Here is a 10,030-nt window from a genome sequence, read left to right as displayed (position 1 = left end):
CCCAACCCTGTCCTCCGTCTGTCCCAACTCTGTCCCAACCCTGTCCTCCGTCTGTCCCAACCCTGTCCTCCGTCTGTCCCAACTCTGTCCCAACCCTGTCCTCCGTCTTTCCCAACTCTGTCCCAACCCTGTTCTCTGTCTGTCCCAACCCTGTCCTCTGTCTGTCCCAACCCTGTCCTCTGTCTGTCCCAACCCTGTCCTCCGTCTGTCCCAACTCTGTCCCAACCCTGTCCTCCGTCTGTCCCAACCCTGTCTTCTGTCTGTCCCAACCCTGTCCTCCGTCTGTCCCAACCCTGTCCTCTGTCTGTCCCAACCCTGTCCTCCGTCTGTCCCAACCCTGTCCTCCGTCTGTCCCAACCCTGTCTTCTGTCTGTCCCAACCCTGTCCTCCGTCTGTCCCAACCCTGTCTTCTGTCTGTCCCAACCCTGTCCTCCGTCTGTCCCAACCCTGTCCTCTGTCTGTCCCAACCCTGTCCTCCGTCTGTCCCAACCCTGTCCTCCGTCTGTCCCAACCCTGTCTTCTGTCTGTCCCAACCCTGTCCTCCGTCTGTCCCAACCCTGTCTTCTGTCTGTCCCAACCCTGTCCTCCGTCTGTCCCAACCCTGTCCTCTGTCTGTCCCAACCCTGTCCTCCGTCTGTCCCAACCCTGTCCTCCGTCTGTCCCAACCCTGTCTTCTGTCTGTCCCAACTCTGTCCTCCGTCTGTCCCAACTCTGTCCCAACCCTGTCCTCCGTCTGTCCCAACTCTGTCCTCCGTCTGTCCCAACCCTGTCCTCCGTCTGTCCCAACCCTGTCCTCTGTCTGTCCCGGTGAAAATGAGCTGCAAATGAAAGAATGGCACACACAGATTGATGTCATTATTGAACCTTTCTTGATCCTGGAGCTCATTAGTCTTAATTGTTCTGAAATAGACGTTTTATTGACTCATGATATTATTATTAGGCCTGAGCGCCACAAGCTGCGAGAGGATTATTAGTTCCATAAGGCCGTGCGGAGCACGAAGCGCTCGCCCACTTCCAAACACTCACTAACTCCTCCCTCAGACACGCCCCCTGCAGACTCAGTAGTCGTAGGGAAAAAAAAATGGAACATTACCGTAGTAAACGGGCGGAGCCTGTGCAAAGTGCGCACTAAACGAGCGCTTTACCCAAATATAAATGACACTTTTACACCAGTCGAGCAGGTGCTGTATTTGTGGAGGTTTTTTTTTTTAAATCTGTTGAAAATGACAGGAAGTGACATCACACCCTGCTTCAAACTAAAACCCTCTAGAGCTCTAGCGATGGATGAATTGGCGTCTCTCTTTGCTTCAGTGTCTTAACGTGGCTCAGACGCTCAGAGCGTTGGTGTAAACGGGACTCAGACTGTGGTTGGTACAAATGACTTCAGATCCGCTTTAATCCCACTTCCTGTTTCCTCCCGTCATCTGGAGATAAAACACAGATCAGAGCCGCGGTTCTGAGGCTTCGCTCGCTCTGAGGCTTCGCTCGCCGCCTGAACCAAAAGTGAAGCTTGTTCTGGTCAAACGCAGATGTTTTGGACGAAGTTTGTTCTACGTGAAAAAGAAGAAATAAATACATAGTTCGGTTCAAAAATGAAAACTCGTATTACAAGAGTGGAACCCACTTTATTTATCTTCTTCTCCTTCTCCTTCTCCTTCTCCTTCTTCTTCTTCTTCTTCTTCTTCTTCTTCTTCTTCTTCTTCTTCTTCTTCTTCTTCTTCTTCTTCTTCTTCTTCTTCTTCTTCTTCTTCTTCTTCTTCTTCTTCTTCTTCTTCTTCTTCTTCTTCTTCTTCTTCTTCTTCTTCTTCTTCTTCTTCTTCTTCTTCTTCTTCTTCTTCTTCTTCTTCTCCTTCTTCTTCTTCTTCTTCTTCTTCTTCTTCTTCTTCTTCTTCTTCTTCTTCTTCTTCTTCTTCTTCTTCTTCTTCTTCGTCTTCTTCTTCTTCTTCTTCTTCTTCTTCTTCTTCTTCTTCTTCTCCTTCTCCTTCTCCTTCTCCTTCTCTGACTGGTTCTTGTTCTTCTTCTTCTCCTTCTCCTTCTCTGACTGGTTCTTGTTCTTCTTCTTCTTCTCTGACTGGTTCTTCTTCTTCTTCTTCTTCTCTGACTGGTTCTTCTTCTCCTCCTGCAGCTGGTCGGAGGCAGTTTGCTCGTCATGAATGGGCTCAGAAGGCGGCTTATCTTCTGGGCTGCACTCTGGAGGAACTGTCCTCGTCCATCTTCAAGCACCAGGCCAAAGGTCTCCAGCACAACCCGTCCTTCAGGGGCGGAGCTGAGGACATGGGCCAGGGAGAAGGTGAGGGACGGGACCGGGACCGCTATTTGAGTGACATGTTATGAACGTTGGTGACAAAGTCGTTTTCTTGCTTCTCGATTCCGCTCCAGGGTCAAAGGTCACGGCCGCGGAGTGTCTGGAGGCCATGGCGTCTGGACTGTACTCTGAGCTCTTCACGCTGGTCATCTCCCTCATCAACAGGTCAGCAACATGTTCTAAACCCCGACAGAACAAACCCCTGCAGGCAGAAAGAAGAGCGGTGACAAAACAAACCCCTGCAGGCAGAAAGAAGAGCGGTGACAAAACAAACCCCTGCAGGCAGAAAGAAGAGTGGTGACAAAACAAACCCCTGCAGGCAGAAAGAAGAGCGGTGACAAAACAAACCCCTGCAGGCAGAAAGAAGAGCGGTGACAAAACAAACCCCTGCAGGCAGAAAGAAGAGCGGTGACAAAACAAACCCCTCCTCTCCCTCCTCACCCCCTTCCTCTCCCTCCTCACCCCCTTCCTCTCCCTCCCTCCTCTCTCTTCCTCTCCCTCTCCCTCCTCTTCCTCTCCCTCTTCTTCCTCTCCCTCCTCTTCCTCCCTCTCTTCCTCTCCCTCCTCTTCCTCTCCCTCCCTCCTCTTCCTCTTCCTCTCTTCCTCTTCCTCTTGTGTCAGACTTGTTTCCTGCAGTTTGTCTATAAATAAAAGTCAGTCTGAGCTGAACTCGTGCAGAGCCAGATGGAGGAAGCGTCTGGAAGTTTAGCCTTGAAGAAGCTCAAACCAAAGAAAAGCTTCATTAGAAAAGAAGAATCCTCAACGTGAAAATCACGAGATGAAGCTTCGTCTTCGTCTGATCCTTAAACCTCCAGTAAACGATGAACGACGATGTAATCACTTTATTATTAGTTTATTTGGTACGATTTTGTCCCGTTTATGTCATATTTTTGTACTTATTACTTCCTCAAATGAGTATTCGCTCTGGTGTATAAGTCGCACTGGTGTAGAAGTCGCTCTGGTGTATAAGTCGCTCTGGTGAATAAGTTGCTCTGGAGTGTAAGTCGCACTGGTGTATAAGTCGCTCTGGTGTATAAGTCGCTCTGGTGTATAAGTCGCTCTGGTGTATAAGTCGCTCTGGTGTGTATAAGTCGCTCTGGTGTATAAGTCACACTCGTGTATAAGTCGCTCTGGTGTATAAGTCGCTCTGGTGTATAAGTCGCTCTGGTGTCTGGTGTATAAGTCGCACTGGTGTATAAGTCGCTCTGGTGTATAAGTCGCTCCGGAGTATAAGTCGCGTCGCTCTGGAGTATAAGTTGCTCTGGTTTATAAGTCGCTCTGGTGTATAAGTCGCACTGGAGTATAAGTCGCACTGGTGTATAAGTCGCACTGGTGTATAAGTCGCACTGGTGTATAAGTCGCTCTGGTGTATAAGTCGCTCTGGTGTATAAGTCGCTCTGGTGTATAAGTCGCACTGGTGTATAAGTCGCTCTGGTGTATAAGTCGCTCTGGTGAATAAGTCGCTCTGGAGTGTAAGTCGCACTGGTGTATAAGTCGCTCTGGTGTATAAGTCGCTCTGGTGTATAAGTCGCTCTGGTGTATAAGTCGCTCTGGTGTATAAGTCACACTGGTGTATAAGTCACACTGGTGTATAAGTCGCTCTGGTGTATAAGTCGCTCTGGTGTCTGGTGTATAAGTCGCACTGGTGTATAAGTCGCTCTGGTGTCTGGTGTATAAGTCGCACTGGTGAATAAGTCGCTCTGGTGTATAAGTCGCACTGGAGTATAAGTCGCACTGGTGTATAAGTCACACTGGTGTATAAGTCGCACTGGTGTATAAGTCGCTCTGGAGTATAAGTCGCTCTGGTGTATAAGTCGCACTGGACTATAAGTCGCACTGGTGTATAAGTCGCACTGGTGTACAAGTCGCTCTGGTGTATAAGTCGCTCTGGTGTATAAGTCGCTCTGGTGTATAAGTCGCTCTGGTGTATAAGTCGCTCTGGTGTATAAGTCACACTGGTGTATAAGTCGCTCTGGTGTATAAGTCGCTCTGTTGTCTGGTGTATAAGTCGCACTGGTGTATAAGTCGCTCTGGTGTATAAGTCGCTCTGGTGTCTGGTGTATAAGTCGCACTGGTGTATAAGTCGCTCTGGTGTATAAGTCGCTCCGGAGTATAAGTCGCGTCGCTCTGGAGTATAAGTTGCTCTGGTTTATAAGTCGCTCTGGTGTATAAGTCGCACTGGAGTATAAGTCGCACTGGTGTATAAGTCGCACTGGTGTATAAGTCGCACTGGTGTATAAGTCGCTCTGGAGTATAAGTCGCTCTGGTGTATAAGTCGCACTGGAGTATAAGTCGCACTGGTGTATAAGTCGCACTGGAGTATAAGTCGCACTGGAGTATAAGTCGCTCTGGTGTATAAGTCGCTCTGGTGTGTAAGTCGCTCTGGAGTATAAGTCGCTCTGGTGTATAAGTCGCTCTGGTGTATAAGTCGCACTGGTGTATAAGTCGCACTGGTGTATAAGTCGCACTGGTGTATAAGTCGCACTGGAGTATAAGTCGCTCTGGTGTATAAGTCGCACTTGTGTATAAGTCGCTCTGGTGTATAAGTCGCTCTGGTGTCTGGTGTATAAGTCGCACTGGTGTATAAGTCGCTCTGGTGTATAAGTCGCTCTGGTGTATAAGTCGCTCTGGTGTATAAGTCGCACTGGTGTAGAAGTCGCTCTGGTGTATAAGTCGCTCTGGTGTATAAGTCGCTCTGGAGTGTAAGTCGCACTGGTGTATAAGTCGCACTGGTGTATAAGTCGCTCTGGTGTATAAGTCGCTCTGGTGTATAAGTCGCTCTGGTGTATAAGTCGCTCTGGTGTATAAGTCGCTCTGGTGTATAAGTCACACTGGTGTATAAGTCGCTCTGGTGTATAAGTCGCTCTGGTGTCTGGTGTATAAGTCGCACTGGTGTATAAGTCGCACTGGTGTATAAGTCGCTCTGGTGTATAAGTCGCTCCGGAGTATAAGTCGCGTCGCTCTGGAGTATAAGTTGCTCTGGTGTATAAGTCGCACTGGAGTATAAGTCGCACTGGTGGATAAGTCGCACTGGTGTATAAGTCGCTCTGGTGTATAAGTCGCTCTGTTGTCTGGTGTATAAGTCGCACTGGTGTATAAGTCGCTCTGGTGTATAAGTCGCTCTGGTGTCTGGTGTATAAGTCGCACTGGTGTATAAGTCGCTCTGGTGTATAAGTCGCTCCGGAGTATAAGTCGCGTCGCTCTGGAGTATAAGTTGCTCTGGTGTATAAGTCGCACTGGAGTATAAGTCGCACTGGTGTATAAGTCGCACTGGAGTATAAGTCGCACTGGAGTATAAGTCGCTCTGGTGTATAAGTCGCTCTGGTGTGTAAGTCGCTCTGGAGTATAAGTCGCTCTGGTGTATAAGTCGCTCTGGTGTATAAGTCACACTGGTGTATAAGTCGCTCTGGTGTATAAGTCACACTGGTGTATAAGTCGCACTGGAGTATAAGTCGCTCTGGTGTATAAGTCGCACTGGTGTATAAGTCGCTCTGGTGTATAAGTCGCTCTGGTGTCTGGTGTATAAGTCGCACTGGTGTATAAGTCGCTCTGGTGTATAAGTCGCTCTGGTGTATAAGTCGCTCTGGTGTATAAGTCGCACTGGTGTATAAGTCGCACTGGTGTAGAAGTCGCTCTGGTGTATAAGTCGCTCTGGTGTATAAGTCGCTCTGGAGTGTAAGTCGCACTGGTGTATAAGTCGCTCTGGTGTATAAGTCGCTCTGGTGTATAAGTCGCTCTGGTGTATAAGTCGCTCTGGTGTATAAGTCGCTCTGGTGTATAAGTTGCTCTGGTGTATAAGTCACACTGGTGTATAAGTCGCTCTGGTGTATAAGTCGCTCTGGTGTCTGGTGTATAAGTCGCACTGGTGTATAAGTCGCTCTGGTGTATAAGTCGCTCCGGAGTATAAGTCGCGTCGCTCTGGAGTATAAGTTGCTCTGGTGTATAAGTCGCACTGGAGTATAAGTCGCACTGGTGTATAAGTCGCACTGGTGTATAAGTCGCACTGGTGTATAAGTCGCTCTGGAGTATAAGTCGCTCTGGTGTATAAGTCGCACTGGAGTATAAGTCGCACTGGTGTATAAGTCGCACTGGTGTATAAGTCGCACTGGTGTATAAGTCGCTCTGGTGTATAAGTCGCACTGGTGTCTGGTGTATAAGTCGCTCTGGAGTGTAAGTCGCTCTGGAGTGTAAGTCGCACTGGTGTATAAGTCGCTCTGGTGTATAAGTCGCTCTGGTGTATAAGTCGCTCTGGTGTATAAGTCGCTCTGGTGTATAAGTCGCACTGGTGTATAAGTCGCTCTGGTGTCTGGTGTATAAGTCGCACTGGTGTATAAGTCGCTCTGGTGTATAAGTCGCACTGGTGTATAAGTCACTGGTGTCTGGTGTATAAGTCGCACTGGTGTATAAGTCGCTCTGGAGTGTAAGTCGCTCTGGAGTGTAAGTCGCACTGGTGTATAAGTCGCTCTGGTGTATAAGTCGCTCTGGAGTGTAAGTTGCTCTGGAGTATAAGTCGCTCTGGAGTGTAAGTCGCTCTGGTGTATAAGTCGCACTGGTATATAAGTCGCACTGGTGTATAAGTCGCACTGGTGTATAAGTCGCTCTGGTGTATAAGTCGCTCTGGTGTATATGTCGCTCTGGAGTGTAAGTCGCTCTGGAGTGTAAGTCGCACTGGTGTATAAGTCGCTCTGGTGTGTAAGTCGCTCTGGAGTGTAAGTCGCACTGGTGTATAAGTCGCACTGGTGTATAAGTCGCACTGGTGTATAAGTCGCACTGGAGTGTAAGTCGCACTGGAGTGTAAGTCGCATTGGTGTATAAGTCGCTCTGGTGTATAAGTCGCTCTGGTGTATAAGTCGCTCTGGTGTATAAGTCGCTCTGGTGTATAAGTCGCTCTGGTGTATAAGTCGCTCTGGTGTATAAGTCGCTCTGGTGTATAAGTTGCTCTGGTGTATAAGTCGCACTGGTGTATAAGTCGCTCTGGTGTCTGGTGTATAAGTCGCACTGGTGTATAAGTCGCTCTGGTGTATAAGTCGCTCTGGTGTATAAGTCGCACTGGTGTATAAGTCACTCTGGTGTCTGGTGTATAAGTCGCACTGGTGTATAAGTCGCTCTGGAGTGTAAGTCGCTCTGGTGTATAAGTCGCTCTGGTGTATAAGTCGCTCTGGTGTATAAGTCGCACTGGTCTATAAGTCGCTCTGGTGTATAAGTCGCTCTGGTGTATAAGTCGCACTGGTGTATAAGTCGCTCTGGTGTATAAGTCGCTCTGGTGTATAAGTCGCTCTGGTGTCTGGTGTATAAGTCGCTCTGGTGTCTGGTGTATAAGTCGCTCTGGTGTATAAGTCGCTCTGGTGTGTAAGTCGCTCTGGTGTATAAGTCGCTCTGGTTTATAAGTCGCTCTGGTGTATAAGTCGCACTGGTGTATAAGTCGCTCTGGTGTATAAGTCGCTCTGGTGTATAAGTCGCACTGGTGTATAAGTCGCACTGGTGTATAAGTCGCTCTGGAGTGTAAGTCGCTCTGGAGTGTAAGTCGCTCTGGTGTATAAGTCGCTCTGGTGTATAAGTCGCTCTGGTGTATAAGTCGCACTGGTGTATAAGTCGCTCTGGTGTATAAGTCGCTCTGGTGTATAAGTCGCACTGGTGTATAAGTCGCTCTGGTGTATAAGTCGCTCTGGTGTCTGGTGTATAAGTCGCTCTGGTGTATAAGTCGCTCTGGTGTATAAGTCGCTCTGGTGTCTGGTGTATAAATCGCTCTGGTGTGTAAGTCGCTCTGGTGTATAAGTCGCTCTGGTGTATAAGTCGCTCTGGTGTATAAGTCGCACTGGTGTATAAGTCGCTCTGGTGTATAAGTCGCTCTGGTGTATAAGTCGCTCTGGTGTATAAGTCGCTCTGGTGTATAAGTCGCTCTGGTGTATAAGTCGCTCAGGTGTCTGGTGTATAAGTCGCACTGGTGTATAAGTCGCTCTGGTGTCTGGTGTATAAGTCGCACTGGTGTATAAGTCGCTCTGGAGTATAAGTCGCTCTGGTGTATAAGTCGCACTGGAGTATAAGTCGCACTGGAGTATAAGTCGCACTGGAGTATAAGTCGCACTGGAGTATAAGTCGCTCTGGTGTATAAGTCGCTCTGGTGTGTAAGTCGCTCTGGTGTATAAGTCGCTCTGGTGTATAAGTTGCACTGGTGTATAAGTCGCACTGGAGTATAAGTCGCTCTGGTGTATAAGTCGCTCTGGTGTATAAGTCGCTCTGGTGTATAAGTCGCTCCGGTGTCTGGTGTATAAGTCGCTCTGGAGTGTAAGTCGCTCTGGAGTATAAGTCGCACTGGTGTATAAGTCGCTCTGGTGTATAAGTCGCTCTGGTGTATAAGTCGCTCTGGTGTATAAGTCGCACTGGTGTATAAGTCGCTCTGGTGTCTGGTGTATAAGTCGCACTGGTGTATAAGTCGCTCTGGTGTATAAGTCGCACTAGTGTATAAGTCGCTCTGGTGTATAAGTCGCTCTGGTGTATAAGTCGCACTGGTGTATAAGTCGCACTGGTGTATAAGTCGCACTGGTGTATAAGTCGCACTGGTGTATAAGTCGCACTGGTGTATAAGTCGCTCTGGTGTATATGTCGCTCTGGAGTGTAAGTCGCTCTGGAGTGTAAGTCGCACTGGTGTATAAGTCGCTCTGGTGTGTAAGTCGCTCTGGTGTATAAGTCGCACTGGTGTATAAGTCGCTCTGGTGTATAAGTCGCACTGGTGTATAAGTCGCACTGGAGTATAAGTCGCTCTGGTGTATAAGTCGCATTGGAGTATAAGTCGCTCTGGTGTATAAGTCGCTCTGGAGTATAAGTCGCTCTGGTGTATAAGTTACACTGGAGTATAAGTCGCTCTGGTGTATAAGTCGCTCTGGTGTATAAGTCGCTCTTGAGTATAAGTCGCTCTGGTGTACAAGTCGCGTCGCTCTGGAGTATAAGTCGCTCTGGTGTACAAGTCGCGTCGCTCTGGTGTATAAGTCGCTCTGGTGTATAAGTCGCTCTGGTGTATAAGTCGCGTCGCTCTGGAGTATAAGTCGCTCGAAAAAAGGTGCAACTTATAGTCCAGAAAATACGGTAACGTTCTGAATGACAAAATAAAGTGACCGCGCCACAAACTTCCCGATACAAATCCCGTTTGGAGCGATGCTTCTGCTCGGTTTCACCTGCTCGCTCTCCTCTCCGCAGAGCTCTGAAGTCCAGCCAGCACTCGCTCTGCTCGCTGCTCATCGTGGACACGCCCGGTTTCCACAATCCCAAAGTGTCGCAGCTGAAGCGCGGCGCCACCTTCGAGGAGCTGTGCCACAACTACACCCAGGAGCGGCTGCAGACGCTGTTCCACGAGCGCACCTTCACGCAGGAGCTGGAGCGCTACAAGGAGGTGCAGAGCGTGTAATAAACCAGGCTCCAGACCAGCAGGGGGCAGCGCTTATCTAGATCCTGACGTGTAGTGAACCAGGCTCCAGACCAGCAGGGGGCAGCACTTATCTAGGTCTAGGAGTTAGAGGGAGTTAGCGGGAGTAATGGGGGGAGATAGGGGGTAGGTGAAGATGGGAGTTTTCTGAGCGCTTGAGAATAAGCTGCGGGATAAACTCAAACACAAGGTCATTAAAGGTGATCCTGCGTAACACGTCCCCTTTAATGTCAGAGCAGAGCTTGTTCCAGACAAACACCTCCTGTTGAGTAATGAATGTTGTGATGTCACTGACGCTCCTCCTC

At 48.7% G+C, this 10,030-nt stretch overlaps 1 protein-coding gene across 14 annotated transcripts in view; it reads left to right on the top strand.

The window, feature by feature from the left end:
* The window catches only part of myo18ab (myosin XVIIIA b), a 162,198-nt gene that overhangs the window by 62,996 nt on the left and 89,172 nt on the right, over positions 1-10,030 (top strand). For all 14 annotated transcript variants that reach the window (XM_072456319.1, XM_072456302.1, XM_072456288.1 and 11 more), the window contains 3 exons: positions 2,126-2,290; positions 2,380-2,470; positions 9,500-9,692. In XM_072456319.1, the coding sequence (XP_072312420.1) occupies positions 2,126-2,290; positions 2,380-2,470; positions 9,500-9,692 (449 nt within the window). The remainder of the gene's footprint in view (positions 1-2,125; positions 2,291-2,379; positions 2,471-9,499; positions 9,693-10,030) is intronic.

Source organism: Eucyclogobius newberryi, unplaced genomic scaffold (genome assembly GCF_026437365.1).
Source record: "Eucyclogobius newberryi isolate DKJ021-1_F unplaced genomic scaffold, fEucNew1.0.hap1 SCAF_10, whole genome shotgun sequence".
NCBI lineage: Eukaryota > Metazoa > Chordata > Actinopteri > Gobiiformes > Gobiidae > Eucyclogobius > Eucyclogobius newberryi.
Note: the sequence above shows the minus strand (reverse complement) of the source record. Positions and strands in the feature narration are given on the sequence as shown.